General features: G+C 56.8%; 2 protein-coding genes and 1 long non-coding RNA gene across 16 annotated transcripts in view; 1 reads left to right on the top strand and 2 right to left on the bottom strand.

The window, feature by feature from the left end:
- Positions 1-43: 43 nt before the first annotated feature.
- TNS2 (tensin 2) lies at positions 44-19,817 on the bottom strand. 11 transcript variants are annotated; one of them, XM_073020769.1, is made up of 29 exons: positions 19,623-19,817; positions 12,270-12,378; positions 11,741-11,778; positions 10,789-10,827; positions 10,431-10,469; positions 10,230-10,279; positions 9,803-9,974; positions 9,287-9,337; positions 8,833-8,955; positions 8,678-8,742; positions 7,425-7,508; positions 6,841-6,953; positions 6,689-6,749; positions 6,419-6,494; positions 6,077-6,206; positions 5,892-5,957; positions 5,702-5,815; positions 4,268-5,479; positions 3,976-4,126; positions 3,267-3,856; positions 3,062-3,151; positions 2,577-2,702; positions 2,271-2,363; positions 2,063-2,140; positions 1,819-1,896; positions 1,229-1,397; positions 1,069-1,137; positions 830-859; positions 44-681 (listed from the first exon to the last, which is right to left on the bottom strand). In XM_073020769.1, exons 1-29 carry the CDS (start codon positions 19,695-19,697, stop codon positions 543-545), a joined length of 4,230 nt encoding a protein of 1,409 aa, XP_072876870.1. In that variant the 5' UTR covers positions 19,698-19,817; the 3' UTR covers positions 44-542. The 11 variants fall into 11 exon arrangements, with proteins under 11 accessions (XP_072876870.1, XP_008001552.3, XP_072876873.1 ...); XM_008003361.3 differs by lacking the exon at positions 19,623-19,817 and adding an exon at positions 17,208-17,308; XM_073020772.1 differs by lacking the exon at positions 19,623-19,817 and adding an exon at positions 16,858-16,947.
- On the top strand, positions 17,313-22,830 carry LOC103238375 (uncharacterized). 3 transcript variants are annotated; one of them, XR_012094502.1, is made up of 5 exons: positions 17,313-17,420; positions 18,208-18,308; positions 18,627-18,690; positions 19,090-19,211; positions 20,723-22,830. It is a non-coding gene; the product is annotated as an uncharacterized lncRNA (long non-coding RNA). The 3 variants fall into 3 exon arrangements; XR_499172.3 differs by lacking the exon at positions 20,723-22,830 and having other exon boundaries at positions 19,090-19,613; XR_005239980.2 differs by lacking the exon at positions 20,723-22,830 and having other exon boundaries at positions 17,414-17,593; positions 19,090-19,613.
- EIF4B (eukaryotic translation initiation factor 4B) overlaps positions 22,046-24,392 on the bottom strand; it is a 35,765-nt gene continuing 33,418 nt past the window's right edge. For both annotated transcript variants that reach the window (XM_008003364.3, XM_008003365.3), the window contains exon 15: positions 22,046-24,121. In XM_008003364.3, coding sequence (XP_008001555.1) covers positions 24,041-24,121 — 81 coding nt within the window. In that variant the 3' untranslated portion in view covers positions 22,046-24,040. The remainder of the gene's footprint in view (positions 24,122-24,392) is intronic.

Below are 24,392 nucleotides of genomic sequence, written 5' to 3'. Positions count from 1 at the left end.
GGCTTTGACCCTCCTGTGAATAAGGGTTGACTCCAACTTTGGCTAAAGTTTATAGAAATTCTTTATTTCTTTATTATTAGACAAAAATAGACTCTCTCTTTTTCCCCTATTCATGTGATCCTACTCTGAATCTCTGCTCAGAGGAGGCAGTGACTTGCTCCCCACCCCTCTCCCATCCCTGCCATGCTGGGACCTGCAGCTGGGTGGAACTGGCAGGGGCTGATCCCCTGGAGGGCTGACGTTTTCCTGCAGGTGGGGCTGCCTGATCTCCTTTGGGGCTCAACTGCTGATGCCTCCTCACCCCTCACACACCCATCTCTGCCATCTGCTCACATGCAAGGTCATCTCGTGGGCCCATCCACTTAACTTAGCCAGCTGGGGGTGGGGAAGGAGAGCAGTGTCCCAGGCCTGATGCCCACTCCTCATTCCTAGGGGAGGGTGCTTTCTCTTGGGTCTCCTGGGTCCAGGCCAGGGGAAGTGAGGGCTGTGGGGTGCTGGGAGGGGTGCAGTGTTGATGTGGGCTCTGAGCTTGTGGCCTTCCTTCATTTTCTCTGGCCCAGTAGAACTTTGGTGATGAAGGTGACAATGGCGCCAGCAGGCTGATCTGGGTCAAGCTCTGCAAAGAGGTGACACACATTCTCCCAGGGGCTTCCCGGCTTCTTGGCCACGAAACCAAAGATCCTAGGGGGACAAAGGGTGGGGAGGGGGCTTAACATTCCTTCCACAAGGAAATGTAGCTGGCCTTGGTGAGATGAATCAAATGCCAGCGTCGAGAGGACGGCAGCACCCTGGTCCCTTGGAGGGAAGAGGCTGAATTCGCGGGGCTTACTTGGAGGTGGTCCCGTCTGGGTTGGTCCATCTGCAGAAGGAGAAGAAGTGTGAAGATGCACACTTCCAGGGGACAGCTGCTGAAGGGGGGCTGGGGCTGGGGCTGGGGGCTGGGGGCTGGGGCTGGGGCTGGGGCTTGGGCTGGGGTGGGAGCTGGGGCTGGGGCTGGGAGCTGGGGCTGGGGCTGGGACCTGGTGGGACCATGGGGGTTTGAGGCAAAGGGTTTGGAGGGAGGGTCACCTCCGGTCTTGAGGGTCAGTGCTGGAGAAGGTGATACTGTTCACTGGATAATGGCGGCGAAAGAATAGCCTGCAAGGAGGAGGGTGGGGAAGGTCACACTCAAAAACGGGGACCCCTAGGGGCCTTAAGCATGGGGTTTCACAGGGCTGAGTACACATACTTCCTTTGGTTGTCCGTCAGTGTAATGCCCTGGGCGGACACCTTGAAGTGGACAACTGCTGGTGTTGGGCGGGGGCTGCAGCTCAGAGCTGCAGAACTGGCCCGGGCCACGGCTTGGGGGCCTGTCAGTGACTCTGTCTCCACTGAGGTCAAGTAGAGCACGCTGCAGGCTATGGGGGCAGGGAGTGGGTCACAGAGGGAGTGCCCATCCTCTAGCCACCCCCACCAGCTCTTGCACATTCCCCAGCTACTGCTGTCACATGCTTTACAATCACATAGGTAACTTGTTAAAAAGGCAGATTCCACGACTTTACCGGAACTACAGTCAGAAGCGAGGCAGAAAAGCCTGAGAATCTACATTCTAACAAGTTTCTCCCTGCTGCCACCCCATGATCCTCTTTCTTGTTCATGAGACTTTGAGACCCTAGGCTGAGGACCCAATTCCTCATCCCCAACAGGATAGGGCTCCCCTGCCCTCATGGGTTGGCCAGGGCTCACCCACCTCAAGGCCTTTCAGTACCCCATGCCCTGTATCCACAATGCCCCCTTGGTGCCCAGGGAGAGGGAGGGGAGCGGAGGGGAAGTCTCTACCAGCACCCTGACGCAGGAGGTCTGCTGCTGTGCTCATGTTGGTGGGCACTGGAGCCTCTGGGGTCTCTTCCAGAGGATCTGAGGGCAATGAGAACCGACAGAGAAGCTCAGAAGGCAGAGCGTTCCCCAAGCTGGAGCACTCCCTCTGCCTCCCCAAGGGAAGGCGGGGAGCCAAGACCTCTGGATCCTGCTTTGGCTGCAGCTGGTGGGGAGAGGTGGGGAGGACAGATGACCAGACACCCACCTTTGCTGGGAATGTGCAGACAGCAAGGCAGGGAGATGGGGGAGATGGAGTGCTGGGAGACCAAGGCGGACAGGCTGCCTGTGGACGAGGAGGTGGGAAAGTCCTGAGGTGCCCAGGGTGCCCCGCCTTTCCCTTCCACCCTCCTGAGATCCCTTGGCGTCTCCCTAAACCGACCCAACGTAGCCTTCCCCAAGCTCCTGCTTCTCACCAAAGTAGGGCTCACTGGGGCAGCCCTTGATCTTCACCCCTTTGGGCCCAGTCTCGATGAGGAAATGGCGGACCAGCTGTTCCAAGGGGTCCCCTGAGAGGAAGAGAGGGGAAGATTGTGGCTTTAGGATTCCAGGTTCCAGCTTCTTCCCTAATGGGATTCTTTCCCAAGTAGCTGAGGTCTTTTCCTGCCTTTCCCCTCCACAGCAGCATGGCCAGCACATCAGCCCCACCCGCCCTGTTACCTTGCCTCTGGCACCACCCCCCAACTTCGTCCCCACCCCACTCAGGTTTGGGCGTTCTGTACCTTTCCAGGGCTGGGCACTGGGTGGCGGTGTGGCCACCTTGAGGGCCAGCCCATAAGCTCCTTGGAATGAATGACTGTCCCTGATCAGGAAGGCCCCAGGGTCCTTGTCCTTCAGCAGGGCAATGGCTGCAGGGTGAGGGGTAGCGGGCAGCGGGGAGGAGTTTTCACAGGGGTGGACTGAGCCCCATGCAGCCCCCCTCCTCCGCTGACAAGCTCCATGGGTCTCGTTTGGCCTGGCCGCTGTGGTGGCAGTCTGAGGTGGTGGCAGTCTGAGGACAGGGCTCTAGGATTCACAGGGCCTTTGACCATGTTGGATCTCACCGCCTCGGCCCAAAGCCCAGAATCACCTGCTGGCAAACGCTCAGCCAAGAGTAAACACAGCTGAGACAGGAGGAGCCAAGAGCTTCAACAGGATGGGACTTAAAACCAAGACAGACACCCGGGAGGGTGGGATGGAGTGGGGTGGGGGCAGGCTGGCTTCTCACCTTGGTCACGGGACAGGTGTGGCTTGTACCAGAACTTGGATGTATCCTGGACAAACTTGACATTGCTTTGGCTCTCTTGTGTAGGAGGCTCTAGGACAGGGAGGGAGTAGGTTCAGACCGCAGGGTACCTGGGTCCCCATTCATGCTATATCCCAGGAAAAAGGGTTCTTTCAAGGTGACCCCAACCCCCTCAAGGCCTTTATACCTGGGGGTTGGGGGACATTATCCGAGAGCAGAGGTGCGAAAGTGACATGGTGACTGATGCCTCTGGCTGGCGATGATGCCCGCTCTGGGCCCCAGGGTCCTGGCTGTTGCCCTGGCCCGGGCAGGTGGCGTTTCTCAGGAAGTGGGGGCTGGGTAAGGCCATTGGTGTCATAGGAGGCAGCCAGGGGGAAAGCAGGTGTGGGTGAGATCTGAGGCGGCTCTGGGCTGGCTACAAGCCAGGGCATCTGGGAAGGCACAGGAGTGAGGGGAGACCCATCTGGGCTGTCTGGGGGGCCTCGAGGGCCTTGCCAGGGGGCGTGGCGGAGGCCAGGAAGTGTGGTAGGCACAGGGCTCCGAGGACTGGCGCCGTCTGAGAGGCCCCCTGGACTCCTTTCCTGAGGCCAGTCACTGGGCGAGCTGGGAGGAAAGGTTGGAGAGACGGGGCTAGGGGCCGGAGGCTCAGGCTCACTTCCCGAAGGCAGCTCAGGGGCCTTTCCGGTGCCTGCCTGGGAAACAGGGGGCAAGGCCTCGCCAGGACTCAGTCTCTGAGTGGGTGCTGAGGTGGGGGACCTGGTGTCCTGTCGCCGGGTGCTGTAGGGTGGAAGGGCAGATGGTCAGCAGAGCCCCCACTGTGGCTGCTCTCACCCCACCTGCCTTCATCAACTGCTTGGACAAGAAAGCACTCGAGTGTCCCCAGCCCCTCTGCATACCTTTCCTTGCCCTGGACTGGGCTGCTGGTATGCAGGGGCGTGGAGGGACCAGACAACTCTGACGAAGCACTGCCTGGGGCATCTCGGGGAGACCGAGGCAGTGTGCTGTGCCCACTGGGGCCCTCCCTCCAGGACACCGGCTCCAGCGACTCTGCAGTGGAGAGGTGGGCTGTGAGCAGGATGGGGCTCTTCTGTCTGGCTTAGTTGTTTCTCACCCTGTTCCCCCTTGACTTTCCCACCACATTCCAGAACCTCCTCTGCCCTGGGCATTCCGCACTCTGGTGCCCCTCACCTGCAGATGCCAAGGGTCCTGCTGAGGCCAGGTGCCCAGGCAATGGGTACCTGTTCCCTCCCTCCTCCGTAGGGATCTCGTAGCTCAGCTTCCTAGATTGTGGATAGGGCGGGCTGCCCGGGGAAATGGAGCCAGCACGTGGGGAGTGGGCACCAGGGCTGGGATACCCTCTGCCCTCTCCTGGAGAGCCACAGCTATGAGGCACGCGGCCATATGCTGGGCAGTAACTGGGAACTGCTCCTCCATAGCTGTATGTCACCAGGGCAGGGTACCCTGGATGCCCATACCTGCCTTCGGGGCACATAGTGTAGGAGCAGCCCTCGTGCCCTTCCTCGCCTGCCTTGGGTGACTTCAGGCAGCTGTAGTCAGGCATCGGGGCATGGTGATGCCCACAGGCAGGCAAGAGCAGAGGCAGTGGGTGCCCAGGCCGCACTGAGTGCAGGAGAGGCTTGCCAGCCTCACTTGCCCACCCTTCTCCAGCCTCCCTCTCCAGCCGCAGTCCATACAAGGCTGCTGTAGGCAGTGCCAGCTTCTCCTCGCAGGCTGGGCATGGGTATAGGGCAGGCAGCCCAGGGTCCTCCAGGATGACCACCTCCCGGTAGCCTGGGGTGCGGTAGCCAAAGTCCCCAGTGGCTGGTTTCCCCATCTCAGGTGGGCAGGGGTATGGCCCTTCTGACAGCGATCGGCAGAGGCGCCTCTTCTCCATCGAGGCCTCAGCGTAGCCCTGGGGGGATCCCTCATAGCCCCCATAGGCCAGTCGCCTCCTCTCCAGGGTTCCCTCTGGCCGGTAGTAGCCCCCATTGGGGACCCCGCAGGACTCCCGGTAGCCCTGGCGGCAGGAGCAGTGGCGGCTGAGGCCAGGCCTGTGGCCTGGATACACTCCGAGGTGGGGGCCTCCGCCCACAGTGGGCTGCTCTTCGTCATCTAGGATGGCCGTCTCTCGCCCAGCCCCCCGGCCCCCACTGGCCACTCCGCAGCCTCCTAGGAGGCGATCCAACTCCTGCCGTTCAGCAGCCGTAGGGGGTGGCCGGCCAGGGGACTCAGCAGCCGGCTCTGTGGTCAGCGTGGAGGAATGGCCCGAGTCGCTGCTGACAGAGAGCATGGGGGGTGGTGGAGGCTCTGGAGAGGGTGCCGGGGGGGTCTGCCGGGGGGGCCGCTGCACCTGGGCATAAGGACTGCCATCCAGGGGACCCCGGGTGTGGGTCAGGGAGCCTGAGTGGGGAAGAGGATCAGGGAGGGAGGGCAAGCAGGGAATAGGGAGGGAGAGAGAGAGTTCATGAGAGGGGATGGCACTGGAGATAGCCATCGGGCCGGGGGTGTCTCTCGAGAGTGGGCTCTGCCTGGGGAGGAGGGAGTGTTCTTCTCCCTGGCCACCGCCCCTCCAGGGCCCTGCCACAACCCTGTACCTCCCACCCTGCAGGCTGCCCTGCGCACCATCCACACTGTCCTCGTGGTGCTGGTTGAAGTTCTCATAGGAGTCCCAGCGCACAGCCGGCTCAGTAGTGTTGTAGTCGACAGAGACCGAGGGGTCATTCCGTGGAGTGCTGCCTGTGGAAGGCCACTCGGGTGTTGGGGAGCAGGGTAGAGGCAGCCGTCAGTCCCCAGCCCATGTCCCTGCTCTTACCTTTGATCTTCTCGGGGCTGGAGGAGAAGACAAACTCCACGGAGGCTTGAAAGGGGAACCTCTCATCTATGGGGAGTGGACAGTGAAGAGCCAGGCCCCTGGCCCATACCACACTCTCCTGCCTGCCTGCCACCTGCCTGCCTGCCACCTGGGCTCCAGCCCCAGGCCACTTGTCTCAGACTCACCAGTCCAGGCCTCGTCCAGCTGGTCCTTGGGGAAAGTAAGCTGTGGTCCGTGAATGGTGCAGGTGTGAAACTGGACTCGGAACACCAGGGTCCGGTCTGTGCCCCGGCCACCCTTGTGATAGCATGTTACCTGGGGGAAGGGCAGGAGGCTGGGAATCAGGCCTCAAGTCCTCTTCTGTGCTTCCACCCTGGGGACTGCCCAGTCACAGCTTCTGCCCTGCCTCGATCTCAAGGTGATCTCTCTACTCGCCCTCCAATCTGTCTCAAATTGGTGACTGTGTGGCTACACCACCAACCCCTGCCCCATCTCTGGGATTCTCCTTGTTGCCAGGACCCCCTCACCATGACATCGCCTTTGAGGAGGAGGGCTGGCTCCAGGCTGATGCAAAGCTGCTGGGGACCAGGGCCTGCAATGTGACTGTGGGGAGAGAGGAGAAGGCAGAGATGAACCAGAGGCTCCTGCGTGCAGAGGCAGCTATGCAGTCAGGGGGAGCCAGGAGACCAGAGTCTGAGCCCTGCCCAGGTGTCTGGGGAGGCTGGAAAAGCAGGAATGCAGGGAGCAAGCGGGGCCCTGGCCATGAAGTGTCAGGGGCCTGGGAATAGAGCACTCACTAGACTCCAGACGTGTAGACGAGCTGCATGGACTGGTAGATTTTAAGGAAGGGCTGGAAGCCTGGAGGGGCAGAGGAGAAGGCGCGGAGGGGTGCTGAGTGGAGGGGCCTGAAGGTGGCTCTCCCTAGGGAGCACATCTCAGGCAGACTCACCTGTGCCGGGTTCAAAGGCTGGCAGCGTGGGGACGAGCACATAGTGCAGGAAGAGAGGGCTGCTGTTCATTCTGATGGAGCCGGACAGCAGCCCACTGAAGTAGCTGATGTATCTGGCAGAGGGCGTGTCGAGGAGAACATAAGCCTTTTCCTCTGGAGGTCACCTTGTATCATTTCAACCATCCACCCTTAGAAAGCTGGCCCTTCTCCTCAGCACCTTCCTTCCCGTCTACCAGGTCACCAGAAAGTTCTTCCTTGCATCTAATCTCAATCCTTCTTGCTCCCCTCTGCCTCAAAGCTCTTTCCCCAGAGCTCTGCTTCACTTTATAGTGGCAGGCCCCGACTGTCCTTCAGGTTCTCTTTATGATGGACCTCCTCGTCTATTTATTCCCAGGTCTACTGTCTTCCATCCTACTAGCATGAAAGCTCCATGAGAGCAGGGGCTTTGTCTGCTTTGGATTCTCAACACCTGGCACAGCGCCTCGCACACTCAGTGAAGGTGTGCTGCATGGATACGAGAGTCTTGGCCTTGGTAGCCATGAAGGGAGCTGCTCCTCTGGCCCATCCCCACCCAGGCTGCTCACCGACGCTGGGAGGGCTGCAGTTCTGTGGCCACCTTGTCCTCGCAGAATTTCCGCATGGTAAGAGTAGCCAGTGCCTGGTCGGCCCTGGGGACAGCAAGGCCAGTGTTGGGGATTAAGGACTAGTCTTCATCCTGGCCTCCCATCCCTGAGCCCCAGGGGAGGGAGGAGAGATATGATCCCCTGAGTCTAGAGGAAGCCCAGAGTGGTGGTAATGAGAATGAGAAGCACCATGTACAGTCACTTTACTAGTTTTTGGGCCCCAGGCAATTAGTCCCTGAACTTTAGTTTTTTCATCTGTAAAATGGGGCAACAAAACCATCTCATGAGTTGAATTATATCCCCCCGAAAGACATGTACCTCAGAATGTGACCTTATTTGGAAATAGGGCCATTGCAGACATAATTAGTTAAGAAGAGCTCATACTGAAGGAGGGTGGACCCTGAATCCAATATGATTGGTGTCCTTATAAGAAGAGAGGAAGAGACACAGACAGAGATGCACAGGGAGAATACCATGTGATGACAGAAGCAGAGATTACAGTGATGTGTCTGCAAACCGAGGAACGCCAAGGCTTGTTGGCCACCACCAGAAGGTAGAATGAGACAAGGAAGGATTCCATCTCGAGTGTCAGAGGAAGCAAGGGCCTGCCGACAGCTTGATTTGGGGCTTCTAGCCTCCAGAACTGTGAGACAGTATATTTCCACCGGTTTTTGTTTTTGTTTTTGTTTTTGTTTTTTTTTTTTGAGATGGAGTCTCACTCTATTGCCCAGGTTGGAGTCCAGTGGCACCATGTGGTCTCACTGCAACCTCTGCCTCCCTCGTTCAAACGATTCTCCTGCCTCAGCCTCCTGAGTAGCTGGGATTACAGGCACCCACCACCACGCCTGGCTAATTTTTATATTTTTAGTAGAGACAGGGTTTCATCATGTTGGCCAGGCTGGTCTCAAACTCCTGACCTCAGGTGATCCGCCCACCTCGGCCTTCCAAAGTGCTGGGATTACAGGTGTGAGCCACGGCACCTGGCCCATTTCCACTGTTTTTACACCACCCTGTTTGTGGCTGCCCTAGGAAACTTTACAGACCATCTGCTGCAGACTGTGTTGCTGTACTAGTGATAAAACGGAGGTGGAAATACTAACTTGACAGCAAAGGACTCTCAATGAAGAGGTGGGCTCCAGGGGAGATGCTTCCTAAGGGGCCAGCTGGAGAAAGGGCCACTGGGGAAGGGGCTACTCCGGTGCTGGGAGCCTCACCCTGCAGAGATCTTGCTGTAGTGCATGTAGGCAGAAACGATGACCCCGAGCTTGCCCTTGCTTCCCTGAGAGACAGAGAGACAGGGATGAGGGTCTGGGGGCTCCAGGCTGACCTGGAGCCTCCAGGCACCAGGGAACCCGAGGTCCTGGCCCACCTTGCAGTATAGTACGACCACGTGCTGTGGGTCAGCACTGAGCCATGTCTCCATGGCTTTGCAGATGGAGCACAGCTTGTCCAGGGGTGGAGCATGCAGCTCAGGCCAGCCGAAGTCTTGAACCTGGGGAGAGTGCAGGGGTGCAACTGGGGCTGGGGCTCACCAACAGAGAGACACAGGCGGTGTGGAAAGGGGACAGGGCATACGGGTCTGGGGGCAAGGTTGGGGATCTGCTGGTTGTCCATGATAACCTCAGCACTTTCCTTATCTATACAATGGGCTGATACCTGCTGCATCACGTTTTGGGGTGTCTCCAGTAATATGTCATGCGAGAGGGGGAAGGTGCTTAAGAGTGAAGTAGATGCCAATCGCTACTATTAATAACGAGGAAGCTGGGGGCTTCTGGGGTAGGGGTGGCTTGGTTTAATGACTGGGCAGGCCATTTCCTTCATACCTTGGGGTTTAAGCGGGTCAGGTCATGCCTTTTCTCTGAAAGGTTGAAGAGCTGAAATAAAGGGGGAGGGCTTTAGACAGAAGGGACCTCCGGCAATGAGGCACGAGGTGGAGGTGGATCCTAAGAATCTTCCTCTAAAAGTGCAGGCCTGGCGCAGTGGCTCACGCCTGCAACCCCAGCACTTTGGAAGACCGAGGCGGGCGGATCACCTCCTGGGCAACAAAGTGAGACCCATCTCAAAAACAAACAAACAAAAAGTAAATAAATAAAGAAAATAAGAAGGTAGTTAAGGCCCGGCCTAGCCAGTCACAGCCAAGTCGCCAGCGTTCCTGGATTCTCCGCTCCGCTCCAGGCGCCACTGCGGGCCCCGCCCCCGCCCCGCCCCCACACCACCCCCACTCCTCTGGTCCCGCCCACTGGCGGCCTCGCCTCCGCTGGTGACGTCAGTGATTAGCCTCGCCCATCTGGACCCCACACCCCTCTCATTGGCTGACTCCTGATGGCCCCGCCCCTCACCAGGTACTTGTCCCGGTGCTTAGATTGCAGCACGTGGGCCAGCTCGCGCAGGTGGCCCCGGTGCCGCTGTTCATCGGGCCGCGCGGGGAAGGCGGCGGCCAAGATGCGCTCCGTCACGTAGGTGAGGTCTAAGTCCCAGCGCCGCTCCATGAGCGGATCCAGGCTGAAGCTCCTGGGGAGGGCGAGCCTACGCATGAACGCAGGGGCAGGGCACCCGGAGGTGGCTAGTGTGATGGGAAGGCTGTCTGTTGGGCAGCAGGTGAAGCCTGGTGGGTCCTGAGGGTGGGTGGGTCGGTCCGGAGGGAGAATACCGCTTTGGGGGTGGGGGGCTGTCCCCGGGAGCTTTGTTGAGGGGCAGCGCCCTGGGCTGAGGTGTGGGGCCGGCGGAAAGGGGGTCATGTGGGACCACCCCTGCACCCTCACTTACCTGGGCAGAGTGCTCCGCTGCTTTGAGTGGTTCAGAGATTTGGTGGATCCCTGGTGGATAACAGACAGTGTCTGGACATCTCTTTGGGTGCCCCCTACTCTAGACTGCCCACTCCAGAGCCATACACTTTTGTCTTCAGGAAGTCTAGATCCTTACTCCCAAAGCTACCTGCTTCCCCCTCCTCCTCCAGCATCACCTTACCAGGTGCTCTATGCGCCTTACTGGGGCCGTGTTTCGCCGCTAGAGGGAGATGGGGGAGGAAAAGGGAGTGGTTACAGCAGGGGCAACGACCAGTGTGGGCCTGGGAACAGTGGAAGGGAATGTCAGTGTCCTGATGAAGGCTGTACTGGACAAGGGGAGAGGAGTTCTATCCCCAGCAGGCCCAAGGGCACAAGATCAGCAGAGGACTTAGACAGTTTTTTCTTTCCTTGTAGGATGAGCAATACCCACAGCACTACATTCGAGGTCATCTCCTGGGGGCCCTCTCTGGAGCCACCAGACCTCTGGACACCATGGCCAGGTTCCTTGCCCTCCCCACCCCATCCCAGAGCGCACTCACCAACTCCGCGGGAGGCAAGGCCTGACAGGCTGAAGTCACCTGGAAGGGGACCGAGCAAGGAACTGAGCTCCTGGTGAAGGGCTCTCCTGGGCTTGAGGATGGGGTAGCCCCTCAGCTTCAGGAGGAAGGTGGAGGGGCCTTCAGCGGATGGGCACAGGCTCCAGCTGAGGTTGTGCTATTTAAGGGCACCTCCCCTCTGGCCTCTTGGTCCCCCACCCCCCAGGCCCCCCACTTGTTGCTCTTGGCGCTCAGCCCCCAGCCCACACAGACCCCCATTCATCCAGCTGCAGGGCAGGAGTTATATATAGAGCACGCAGGCAGGCCATGGCCAGGGACGGACACTGGCCTCTTTCACCGGGAGACCCCGCCCCTGGGCACACAGCTCCCCCAAGCCAGCTCCAGGGCCCTGGGACCCTCCTTCCCTGCCCTGCAGGAAGACCAGGGAACCTCCTCAGAGATAGGGCTGTCTTGGGTGCCCAGTGGACAGTGGGTGCTATCTACAGCTTATTTCTGGAAAGGCCCAGTTTTTCCAGGGCCCAGGACAAGGCCCGCCCAGGCATTTTGAGGACCCTTCCCCAGAGGGAAGGCACAGCCCATCCGGCTGCCCAGTCTCTGAAATCCTGCTCCCCCACCCCCCACCCACCCCACCCTTCCTCCTCCTCATTCTCCTCCTCTTCCCCACCCCCATCCTCTCGCCAGCTGCAGCCTGGGCACAGCACCAAGACAAACGCTGTCTCGCTGTCCACCCGCCTGGGCCGGCCAGCCCTCCAGAAGGCGGAGTACGGTGGTTCTTAAAGGGCCCAGTCAGCACCCCCTCCCACCCAGGAGGGGTTCCCCAGTGGTGAGAGGGGTGGAGGTGGAGGGTTGATGCCAGTGTGGTTGGAGAAGCCTGTTTGGGAGGAGGAAGGGACTCCAGACCCTCTCCCCCTATCAGGTAGAATCAGATACCCACCTTTGCTTCACATTTTCTGTGCGTCGCCACCTTGCAGACTAGGGGAGGTAGGGGGAGGAGAGGGGTTAGCAGGGGCCTGTGGGACAGTGGAAGGAGTGGCCTTCCCTCATCTCCCAGACCCTGGAACCAGATCCTGGGACTTCCAGGATCCCAGCTGGACTGGGCTGGCTAGGGTGGAGGAGCAGGGCTAGGTTTTGAGGGAAGAGTGTGGCAGTGGGGAACTATTGCCCAGGCCAGGGGTAACGTTCCAGGGTGGGTGGAGGTGAGGAGGAAGGGAGGGAAGGAAGACTACAGTCACAAGTCCGGATGGGAAGATGGTGGAGAATACTGGGTCTCCTGGGTTGTGGGGGGTGTCTGTCATGGGGAGCCAGGGCCATCTGAAGGGGAAGGCAGCTGCCTCTTAGGTCCCATTGTGCCTAATCCAGGAGCAGCATATTACATTTGAGATTGTGTGAGTTGGCCTGCTGGAGTTGTGCAACACAGTGGTACTGGGTGGAGGGTCTCAGAGTCACAGGACAGAGCACCTCACCTCTGCACGAAACGCCTGTCCCATCGATGGTCACCTTACATACTGCACAGACTGGAGGTTTCTTCCGGAAAACCTTCTCCCGGAAGCTATGAGGCTCAGCTTTCCTAGGCTGAGGGTGGAAGGACAAACAGAGGTGTGAGTTCCCAGTGGGCCCATCTCCATCTGTGGGACTGGGCAGGAGCCTTGCCTTAGCACTACACTGGTTTCCTCCATCCAGATCAAGCCCTCAAACTTGTAGGACGCACTTGGCCACAGCTGCTTCAGGGCGGTCATTGGGCCTGTCCTCAACTGTGTATGGAATCTGACCCCTTGCATCACCTTTGCTGGGTCAGCTTCTCCCCAGGGGATCACTTGGGCCCCTCACGTGGCCCTGGTATGTGATGCCCTTGTGGAAAGCCCACATGCTCAGGCTTTCCCCCTGGTGCAGTAGGGGTACTCCCTGACTCTTCCCATCTTGTCCTTCCCGCATGGAGACCTGTGTGCAGAGTGAGCAGGGAGGTTCCAGACAAACGTGTTGTATGTTAGTCCTGCAGCACCAGACTGAGCCAGCAGGAGTGGCCTCAGCCAGTCCTGCTCCTTTAGCTCCTGCTGTCCCCACGCTCCAGGCAGCTGACATGCCCTCCTCCCCCACGGTCAGAACAACATGTTTACTCATTGTGCATTGAGGCAGCAGACAGCAATTGGATAAGGGGGGTGGTCATGCTGGAGGGAAACAGAGGCCTGTCACTGGGGAGAGATGTTTAGCTGGTTTTGGATGCTGTGAGCTCTCCCCCGACCCCCTGGCACTTGGGATTCATTCACACACTGAATGAGGAAGGAGTGGACCAGATTCCCTGTTCAGCCCCTCCTGATCCAGAGGTGCAGTGAAGCAGGAGCCTGGGATGCCCCCTTATGGCCCAGGCCTATCTCAGTCCCTTCCCCTCCCACTGTGGGTTCACTCCTCCTATCCTCTGTCTGGGGACAGCTTGTCTCCTTGCCACCTCTCTGTTTTACCCATATTCCCCCTCCTCTGGAGTTCAGACTCCTGCTGTCCTCCTCCCGGGGACCCATCACAGTAGTCTCTCAGGTTGTCCTGAGCTGCTGCTTTTGGGGCAAGGCTGGGAAGTTGGGAAAGGGAGTGATGGGGATGTGGGCAGCATCTCTGGTTTTTTGACTGTCCCTGCAACACTTCTGGGCTGCACCAACTTTGTGGGACCCACTAGGACACTTGGGAGCATGCAGGCATTAGCAGCAGATATGGATGCTGTCAGTGGAAAGCAAACCTCCAGTTTGAAAGCGCTCCTGACTCCCTCTCCTCTCTCCTTTTCTGCCCTGCCACCCCATTTTCCTCAAACTTCCGCGGGCCAGGGAAGGGGCCTGATGATCTCTGAGTCTGCTCTAGGATACCTAGATAGTGCGTGGCAAAGTCCTACAGTGAGGTACCTGGGGCTTAGATTTTGGGGGGCCAGGACCCCCAGGGTTGACCCAGGCTAGAGCAGGGAAGGTGAGAGGAGCCAAAACAGACAGCGGTACCCACTCTAACCCAAACATCCCCTCACACTACAGCCCTGGCCACTCCGGAGGGGATGCTGGGCCAGGAGAGAAGGCTGAGGAAGCTGAAATTGGGAAGAGGGCCTGGCCTGATTCCAGGTCCCCTCCCCCACTGCCCGCACCTCCACCCCTGCCCCTCTTTTGCCCAGCTGGTGGGCACTCCTACCCTGCTTGTGGCCCGGCTGCTGTCCCTCCTCCCCAGGGCTCTGAGCAGCCTCTCCACAGGGCCGCTGGACTTCATGGTGTTCTGCTGGCTGGGGTGCTGGCCCCAGGGCCTGAACAATGCTGGGGCCTGGCCCGGGGCTTCCTGGAAGCGGCCTGGCGGAGGCAGCCGCTTCCCCTGGGCGGAGGGTAGGCTGTCTGGCTGGTGTGAGGAGAAGCCCGGCCCTGGAAGTGGAGGGAAGTGCAGGCGGGAAGGGGGCAGGTCGCTGCTCCAGGAAGTGGAGGGGGGAGGATGTGGGGGAGGCCAGGAGATCAGATTCCCAGGATCTACCCTGCTGGGAGTGTCAGCCTGTGATCTTTTGCTCCCCCCATTCCCCAACTCTGGAGTTGTCCCACACCTGGGACACCACACTCTCCAGGGATCTGCAGGGATCCATGATCTTGAGATCCTGCCCCCAGTGGGGCCGGGTGAGAATTCTGGTCTCAGGGCAGGGCTAAAGGGCAAGTGGGGAACAGTGTGTCCCAGCCAGGCTCCAGCCAGAACTCTCAAGCTCTTGAGGGACTTCCGCTGGGGAGGGAGTGGAGCTGGGAACTACTACCAGCAGGCAGGCCCAGGATCCTGAGTGTGTCCTGAGAGTCAGGTAAAAATGGGACTGGGGGCCCCCTTCCTGTCTCAGTTTCACTCTGTATGAAGTAGGAAAAGGAAAGCATGCACCGCCCACCTTTACCCTCAATACACCTTGCAAGGCCAAGTTCCAGCCACAAGACTGCTTTGCTCAGGTTTGGGGAGTAATCCATTTTCCTGCCACAGCCTAAGGCATATGAGGCCCTTCTCCTGAAAGCCCCCAGGTTTCTGCTCCTGACAGTGCCCCCCACTCACCCATTCCCTGGCTTTGTTTCAGACATGAGCTCACAGATCCCTAGCCCTCTTTCCAGCCCTGCAACTTGGTCTCTCCACCCAAGGGCTGTACCCTCCCCCTGCTGCAACCCCGAAGCCTGAGTACTACCTTCATGGCTCTCCTGGGTCTGCTCTCCTTCCTCAGCAGCTGTCCCAGGGCCTGAGGACTGGACAGGAGGTCCCCCCTCCCAACACATACTCCACCCCCATCCATGGGCCTCCCGCCTCCCTCCTGGGAACATGGCCAACTTCCCGTCCTGGGAGTCAAGGGAGGGAGGTGGATGGGGCCTTGGAAAAGGGGGAGTAATCTCCCTAAAAGCTAAGGGGTTAATGGCCTGGGAGTCTTCAGCCCCAAGCTGTGGACAGCAGCCCCTGGGACCGGCTGTAGCTGTCACTTGAAAGAATGTGCAAATGTGCCCCTCTCATTTGCATGGTATTTGTTGAATGTCCCAGTACTCAGGCAACTCCCACAGCCCTGGCTTCTCCCACGGGATCCCTTCTATTTGCCTCCTGCTCCTTCATACCCGTCAGGAAGGGTTCTCTGGGATGGAGAATCCTGCATTCTCTGGGGTGAGGCCTGCTGTGGGTGCCCACTTGAGACCCTTGTGAGAACCTGACTGGGCTGGGCCTAGCCTGAGACCTCTCCCTTGAAGCTCCAATTTTCCAGGCCAAGAAGTGTGTCCCCAGGATATCCTGGCCAGAAGGTGGCATCTGTGTGGCAGGCCTGGGCCCCCAGCCTGTAACTGGAGAGGAGCATAGGCTCTGCGACCCACCCCCATCCTGCCAGGCTGGCTGTGTCCCAGCACATTCCAGGCCCCTGGCCAGTGTGGGCAACCGGGCCTGGCCTTGTCCAGCCCCCAGTCCTGCTTGGGGGAGATGAGGCAGTGTGACAAGGTGGGCGGTGGGGGTGGCTTTTTTCTGTCCAGTCCCACCTTCTATGGCACATGGCCCTGACCAGGACTCTACAGGATTTGCTCTCCTGCTGCCTCCATAGGGGCTGAAAGTCCCCTCACCTGGAACAGGTCCCCAGACATCCTCTCACCTTCACTGGTCTCACACTCCCCACCCAGACCCAGCAAGGAGATGCCCAAGCAGTGAGTCCGGTGAGGGGTGGGGTGGTCAGGATCCACTGTGGCTGTGAGTCCCTCCCATCCTGTGGCACTCACACCTCGGAAGGGAGGCAGGGATGGAATCCCTATGAGCCAGTCCCCAGGGGAAAAGTAGCTCACTTGAGGAGGGCTGGGAAGGCATCACTAGACCCACTTGGACCCTCACCCTCCTCCCGCCTGTAACATTCCAGAGCCTGTCAACCTCTCCCCCATCCGGGCCCCCTCTTTCTCCGAAGTCTTGGGTTTGTTTGGAGAACCCCCTCCACCCACACCCCCCTTCCTGGAAATAGCTGTGGTTGGAAGGGAGGCTGGGAGCCCGGCCGCCGCGGAGGAGGGGTAAGGCCCAGGGAAGGAGCGAGGGAGGGCAGCGGCTCTGGGGGTGTGCCCAGAAGGGTCTGGAGGATGGAGGCAGAGAAGGAAGGGGGTCGCAGAGCGGGGCTGGCGAGTCGAAGTAGCCTCGTCTGTGCCCGCTTAGGGCCTCAGTGTCCCACATGTGAAGCAGGAAAGGAAAACGTTCGCCCGCACCCTGCCAGGCCGGGTCCCGGGCGCCGCTCCCCGCTGCTGCCGGGTCCCGGGCCTGCGTGTGTGGCACGGCGCGCGGCCCCGTGCGCCCCAGGTGCTGGAAGGCGTGGCGGCCTGATCGAGTAGGACCGCGGCCGCGCCCCGCCCCCTAGTCACTGTCCGGGCCTCCAGCTGCTCCCAGCTCCACGCGGCCAGCCAGAGTCCCTAGCCCCAGTCCCGGGCCGAGCCCCACGCCCTCTCGACCTCCAGCGGCCCCGCGCCCCCTCAACCTCCGGCGGCCCCGCGCCCCCTGGCGCCCGCCCCTGGCACTGCCCGCGCGGCCGTGACGCAGAGGCCGCCACCCGCGCAGCGCGGCGCGGCCACTCACCTGCGGGGGGCGCCCGGCGGGGCGGGGGCGCGGCGGGGCGGGGCAGCAGCAGGGGGAGCCCCTGGGCCAGCCCATCCCGCCCGTGCCCGCGCGAAGCGGACGCGGACGCGGAGGCGGAGGCGGAGGCGGAGGCGGAGGCGGAGGCGGCGGCGGCGGAGGCGGCGGCGGGAGCGGGCGGCAGCGCTCGGCTGGGCTCCTTCCCGCCCCCGCCGCGCCCCGCGCCCCGCGCCCGCGCCCGTGGCCGCCCGCTCCTCCTCCTCCTCCCTCCCGGCTCCAATCCCCACGTTCCGCCCGCTCCCCGCCCCTCGGCCTCCTCTCCTCCCCACCTTCTCCCGCGAACCCACACTCACAAAGAGCCGAGGGGAAAGAGGGAGCGCAGACGGCCAGCGGGGCCGAGCCAGGCACATACTGGAGACAGGAAGTGGCTGAGACGGGGAGAGAGAGTTGGAGAGAGACGGCCGCGGAGGACACGGGGACGGGAAAGTCTCAGAGACGGGGAGAGCCTGACCCGGCGGGACACAGGCAAAAGGAAACACGCGAGCCAGACAGACGCAGAAGAAACGGTGGGCGTAGGTCCAGAAGAAACTAGGAACAAGGGGACAGGGAACTGCCGCGCAGCCTCAGCCTCTCACCCTCCCGACAGGAGTGTGCCTGGTTGGGCCTGACCTGAGAGTACCACCCGTGGCCTACCCTGGTGGTGCTAGCGTCCCCTACCCCAGGCGGGCGCCTGAATCAGGTGAAGACACCTGGTGTTACTTTTGGCCCAAGTCGCTGGACACCCTTCCCTGGTCCTCTGCCTCACAGGAGACCTCCTGGGCTAGTATTCTGAAAGGATTCACAGCTGAGGACCTCTCCATCAGGCTCATGCCCCCATCTCCACCCGCAAGCAGCTCCAGCCATCCCATCCAGTGCCCTGCTTTGTTTATTCATTGAGACGGAGTCTCTGTCGCCCAGGCTGGAGTGCAGTGGCGCGATCTCGGCTCACTGCAACCTCTGCCTCCCAGGCTTAAGCGATCCTCCCACCTCAGCCTCTCTGGTAGCTCGGACTACAGACGGGCGCCACCACGCCCAGCTAATTTTTTGTAGAGATGGGGTTTCGCTTTGTTGCCCAGGTTGGTCTCCAATTCTTGAGCTCAAGCGATTCCCCTTCCTCGGCCTCCCAAAGTGCTGGGATTACAGACGTGAGCCACCATGCCTGGCCCATTGCCCTGTTTTGAAAGAGCTGGACCGTCATTCCCACTCTGCAGGAGACCTCTGAGAAGGTCTTCCTTACATTTAACTTGAGTCCAGGCTTTCCAAATGGAGATGGAAGTTCTTTCTATGGTCTGACTTCATTCTCTTCTTTTGCAGTGCCTGGTACTGGATAGGAACTTTATGGAATGGAGCTAATGGGCCCTAGGGCAGGTTCGAGTCGTGCCACCCTGGAGGGGAAGGTGGAGGGTAGGCATAAGGTAGGGGATATCTTCCTAGAAGTTCTGAACTTATTGCCATTCCTACATTCCCCATCGTCCTTTAGCAGTGAGCACTTCCTGAAACTTTCTCCCTCCTTCACCCTCCCTGCTGGATTTTCCATGATGAAAAGGGGCGGGGGAAGGGAGGTTGGGATTCTGAGAACCCAGTGCCCAGGGCTCAATGTCCAGTGCCTGCCCAAAGCAGCCAGTACTACTGGCTCTAAGGCCTTCTTTCCCTCCCTGTCTCATCTCAGCTGGGTCCCTTCTGTGCTCATCTTGTCTTTGGCAAAGGCTGAGAGGACTGGTTCTCATTTCCAGGGGGTGGAGCACCTGATTCCAATCTTGCAGCAGGGAAGAAGAGTCTGTGAAGTGCGTGATGACGGTGTGTGCCCCCCACCCAGAAATTGGCATTTGGGAGGGGTGGATATGGTTGGGACTGGGAAGCCTTGATCTTACTGCTCTTGGTTGAGTTGGTGTTCAATAGACAGTTTCAGAGGTTAGAGCAGTGGGAGTCACTGGGCACTGGGGACAGGAGAGGAGGGGTTGGGGGGAGCCAGGCAGGAAGGAGTAGGGAGGCACTGGGAAGAGGGGAGAGGCAAGAGTTAGGGGAATACCGAGGAGAGTGGCAGGGATTGGAGGCTTCTGGAGAAAGGGCAGGGCTGAAGGTTGTCCCATGTATTTTGGCCAGATTTGATTACATAATCGAGATACACGAGATAATTAAATGTGTTCATGTCTTTGGAGCCTTCAACCAGCTCTTTTAACATCTTGCTCTTCCCAGCATTCCTTAGGGTCTTTGGCTGGGCCTTGGGATGGATGCTGTGGCAGTACCTTTACCTAAGCTGTAAAGTTACCAATGGAGAGACTGGGACTCAAAGAGGAACTTGATTGGACCTCAGAGAGGTGAGGGGTAAGGGCTAGAACCTCACACATGCTGGTTTTGCTGCTGCCTGGCAGGCCCATGAGAGGAACTTTAAGGTTCCAAGGAATTGGAAAAGGGTCACAAGATGGGTGGTCCAACTCCCAGCTCTGGCTTGATTCCTACTCTCAAACTGGGGATAGTGGGGAAGGGAGCTGCAGGAAGGAAGCTGATGAGAAAGGCTGAGAATAAGAAGTTATGCAGGAGGTAGCTTGGTGGGAGTGAAACAAAAATGAAAGGTTCATGGGCCAGCCAGGCATCCTGATTTCCAGCTCACAGCAGCAGGAGCTTCAGAGAGGAGGGAGAAGGGGAGGAGGAGAAAGCCAGGTTGATATTAATAAAGGCCAAATAATTTCAGGAACACCTCTGGTCTCCCTCCACACAGGTTTTCTTACCTTGACTATGCAGAGGGTGGTCCATCTTGGCACTGAAGGTGGAACCCCCTCTTCCATGGTCTGGGGTGACCCCATGCCTGTTACTGAATGTGCTCAGATCCTTGGGGTGCAGGGACTGTAGGGGGAGGATTTGAAGGTGTGGGATTGTCCTGGCTGGAGACCACTGGGTCAGGAGAACTCCAGTAGAGGGTTTGGGTGCTGGGAACCAGGAAGAGTGGGGGAAGGGGCAGAGCCAACTCCAGAGGCGGATCTCCTGGCTGAGGACAGAGGGTGTATTGTCCAAGCAGGAGGTTGCTGCAGCTGGGCGGGGAGCAGCTCAGCTCGTCTCTTCCAAATTTCTTTTGGGGGAGGGTAAGGGAAGGCAAGTCCCTCTTTACTTGTGGCCCTGGGGGCTACAATGGTTGCTGAGAAACAAGGCTTATTTGACAAATAATGCTTCCCAGGAGCAGATGTGTAGCTCTTTCACTTCCTGAGAAACCAGATGCTGTGAGCTCGCTTAGCACTTGAGGCGACGCCCTCAGCACGAACTGGGACCCTAGTGCCTTGGGATCCAGAGTATAGTGTTTGATTCTATTGAGAAGAAACTAGGCTAATGTGGACTGGGATACACGTGGGACCTAACCAGCCTCAAGTTAGCCCTTGTGAAGTAGGATGCTGTACCTGCACTTTCCCCCTACTTGTCCAGTAGTTCAAGATTTACAAGAGGTTGGCAATGAGGGCTGACCAGTCCTGGGTCCACTTCTGCAGCTGGGAGGCTTCTGGGTGGACCCACACCTTTTTTTTAAAAATTTTTTTTTTGAGACAGGGTCTTGCTCTGTTGCCCAGGCTGGAGTGTAGTGGTGTGATCACAGCTCACTGCAGCCTTGACCTCCTGGGTTCAAGTGATCCTTCCTCCCGAGTAGCTGCGACTATGGGCATACACCACCATACCTGGATAATTTTTCTATTTTTTGTAGAGAAGGGTCTTGCCATGTCGCCCTGACTGGTCTCAAACTCCTAGGCTCAAGCGATCCTCCTGCCTCATCCTCCCAAACTGCTGGGATTACAGATGTGAGCAACCATGCACGGCTAACACACATCTTTTTTTTTTTTTGAGACAGTCTTGCTCTGTCACCCAGGCTGGAGTGCAGTGGTACGATCCCGGTCCACTGCAGCCTCTACTTCCTGAGTTCAAGTGATTCTTCTGCCTCAGCCTCCTGAGTAGCTGGGACTACAGGTGTGTGCCACTACGCCTGGCTAATTTTCATATTTTTAGTAGAGACAGGGTTTCACCATACTGGCCAGGCTGGTCTAGAACTGACCATGTGATCTGCCCTCCTTGGCCTCCCAGAGTGCTGGGATTACAGCCGTGAGTCACTGCACCTGGCCACACACTTTATGAGGATGTGGCCATACACAGGGCCTTCCTCTATACCCTTTCTGTACACAGCCATCATAAACCTCTTTCAACAAGCCTTTCCTATTTTTGTTCCTTCTTTCCATCATTTACCTAAACCTCAGTATTGCACAGCTAAGAGAGTGGCTTGAAACAAAAGCTTGGAGAATGTGACTGAAACTGATTCCAGTGGTAGAGAGGCAGTGAACAAGCATTACCTTGTAGGTTCCCCAGGCAGCCTGGACGATAGGGGCACCTAAAGCCACATTGAAAAGCCTTCACATCATCACAGCTGAGTCTCATATCCCTCAACTTTGCCAATTTTGGAGAACAGAAAAATGCACTGGCCAGAAACTAGAAGAGCAGCTGCTCCAGTTGGCTGGGAAATGCCATTTGTGTTAACTGGCTCCTCCTCTTGGCTCTTAAATCCCCAAAATTGTTGACTGAGGTTTTCCCGGGCTCCTTTGTATGCTCCACCTCCTTGTGACCTTAGGGATTCTCTGCCACTGTCCTAACCCCTTTCCTGCCTTGCAACAATGACCAGTCTGTCCCTAGCTGTTTGGAAAATTCCCACTGAGTCTGTAAGCCTCTGTTCTGGTAACCTTGACCAGGTTGTCACCAGTATCTCTGGTCCACCAGTGCAGTGCTGACTCAAGGGAGCAGTACCTCTCCAGATTGCTGAAGTAAGGGAGGGAGATTATGAGGGAACTGCCCCAAGGACGCAAGGATTCATTCTTAGAGTTCCCACATCTTGATTAAAATAAACAGTACAGGAAATAGACTGCAAGCACATCCAGGTGATTAAATAATTAACACCAGGCCAAAAAACAAGCAAGAGGGGAGCTGGGATGCAAACTGTATTACTGGGCCTCAATAAACATTGTTAATGGATTACCTTGTAACCCCACCCTCTGACCTTGGACAATATGGTATCTAATGCTAAATGAAAACTTCAGAGATGGTGGGGGAAGGAGGAACAGGCGGTCAACGAATCCAGTAGAAACCACTGGGAGTGAAGAGTATATGTCAAAGAATTTCAGCATTACAATGAACTTTAAAGATCAGATTTATTTGGAGAAAACAAAAAACCCACAACCCAAAGGATGGGATTTTACATCAAGACATCTCCCAGGTAATAAGTCTACAGATTACAAATCATTTTCATAGAAGATATTTTTGTACAAATTTTACATGTATTCAGGAGCGGGACATTAATCCCCATTTCTATTTTAATAGGGGGGACAAGGCAGGGGAGAGGGAAAAACAGTTTTGGATATAACTATTTGGAAGGAGAGTAGACATGAAGAGGGCAAACCCTAGCTTTTCATTATCTACAATCAATGGTTTTTCCTTTTTTTTTTTTTTTTTTTTTAAAAAAAAAAACCTTTCAATCTTCAACACTCTTTAAAAGCCCACTTCTTAGCTACTGGCCAATCCACACCAATTATTTAAATTCACTTGGTACACACCTTTGTCAACTGGGTGAATTATATTATGCCCACTGCTGCAGCACGCATAAACCAACACCCCTGCATGGCTGAACAGGGCCTAATCTAGGACTGATGGGAGACGGGCTTGCAAACCAAGATCAAGGTGTCGTTTCTCTGCTAATACTGTCTACCAAGCCGATCCCTACAAAAATGCACATACAAGCAGGCAAGTTTAGCTACTGTGTTGCAAGAGAAACCAGGACCTTGTTAAATAGTTCTCTCCATTACCATTTATTCTCTCAAGGGAAGCTTTAAAAAATAATAATAAAGAAAAACAACACATTGGTCTGGCTACCTCATGAATCCAACAAGCATTGGTGTAGCATTTCAGTGGAGAAGGAAACGTGGGGGGAAAAAACTCATCAAGGTTGTAAAAAAGGCTCCCAATTTAACTGTCCCTGTCCCTATTTATCCACCATCCAAGACCATCCATTATTCTAGAGCACTCTGATCTATAAAAGGGGTCAAAGCATCAGGAGCAGGCAAGGAGTGAGAACCAAAAGACATCAAGAAACCGATTTGCTTGAGAAAAGCAGCGATTCTTCCTTTCACAGCTCTCCATGGCTGAGAGAGAAAATGCCCAAGACATCATCTATGTGACTTAAGAGACTGCTTTTTGGGAGGTTAAGAGTAGCACGAAGAACTTAAGATGACGACAAGAGTCTAAGTTTTTAGTTTCAAGGTTTCAACAGAATGTGGATATATTCAAACTTTCAAAAAGGACAGTGTTTAGAAAGGGTAAAACTAGGACACAGAAAACACTGGGAATTACCACGACCCCCAAGTGCTTCCGGCTCCAGGAAATAACCATTCATGTGTTTGCTGGAGGTCACACAATTTTCCCCTATTACCTGGTACAAAATGACTCATCACTTCCCAAAAGCTTCTTTTCAAACCACGATTTTCCATTTATTTTGGTCCAATGCAGTCCTATTCTTTATGGCCTATAGTCTCACTCCCAACTACCCCCCTGGGGGGTTAAAAAAAAAAAATTCCCCCTAGGCTGGCCCCCAAAACTCAGAATTAAATAAGAGGAGGGGCTTGCAGCCTCCTGGAGACTAAAACAACTTGAGGCTAAATCTACCTTTCCAAGAGTGGAAAATTTATTCAGATAATGTTTTGAGAATTCATATATGCCACAATAGGATAAAAACTAAAAGGTAGAAATCTCACAATTTTCCTTCTACCTCCCTCCCCTACTGCCCAACCAGGTTCCAGACGTTATATCACTGTCATTACCATTTCTGCTAAATGGAGGCCCCTAGGCACTAATCACACTGGCAACTGTGTGGTGACATAACGCACCACAACTCTTCCTCTAAAAAGCTGTAGTCCCTTTCTCTCTGGCTATATTGGCGATTCTCCAGTTACTTCAATACTTTAAAGGCTGCAGCAGCATGCAAAATAATTTCATTTTTTGTTTTTAAAAAAAGGTAAGAAAGGTCTTCAGGAGATGGTGAGTTTTATTTTGTCTTGTCTGGATAGAGGTTTTGATTTGCTCTCGAATGTTCCAGGGTGGAGAGAAACTAGGAGAAAGCACAGGATGTAGAGGTCTATTCGGCATAATCTTCTCCCTCGTTTTCATCTTCACCATCAACAGAGAGAGCAGCATACTTGCTTGCAGAACTGAACTTCTGTAACACAACGAGAGTGACAGGATAATGAAGGCCTTGAATTATCACATCAAAACCCAAGACACAGAATACTGATCCTTTGGCAATGGGGGATGACAGTCAGATGACACCCACTTGCTTAGTCATCAGCATCGTCCACTGGAGAGGAGCTAGGGAAGAGGGTCAGAGGCACATGTGATCTTACTGTAGTCCCATACCACCTCTACACCTTGCAGAAGGGATGAGAACAAAGGAAGGCAGAAACCAGGAAAAAGCTAAACTTCTTGTGCTA

The sequence above is a fragment of the Chlorocebus sabaeus genome, chromosome 11, assembly GCF_047675955.1.
Source record: "Chlorocebus sabaeus isolate Y175 chromosome 11, mChlSab1.0.hap1, whole genome shotgun sequence".
Classification (NCBI taxonomy): Eukaryota; Metazoa; Chordata; class Mammalia; order Primates; family Cercopithecidae; genus Chlorocebus; species Chlorocebus sabaeus.
The sequence above is the reverse complement of the archived record's forward strand: the minus strand, read 5'-3'. Positions and strand labels throughout refer to the sequence as shown.

Excerpts from the sequence above, each read along its gene's own strand:
- TNS2 (XM_073020769.1), bottom strand. The coding sequence starts at position 19,697 with ATGGGGTCACCCCAGACCATGGAAGAGGGGGTTCCACCTTCAGTGCCA. Across the intron at positions 10,470-10,788 it reads CCTTGCCTCCCGCGGAGTTG|CGGCGAAACACGGCCCCAGT; the intron begins GTGAGTGCGCTC and ends ATCTCCCTCTAG. Across the intron at positions 5,480-5,701 it reads CCACGAGGACAGTGTGGATG|GCTCCCTGACCCACACCCGG; the intron begins GTGCGCAGGGCA and ends TTCCCCACTCAG.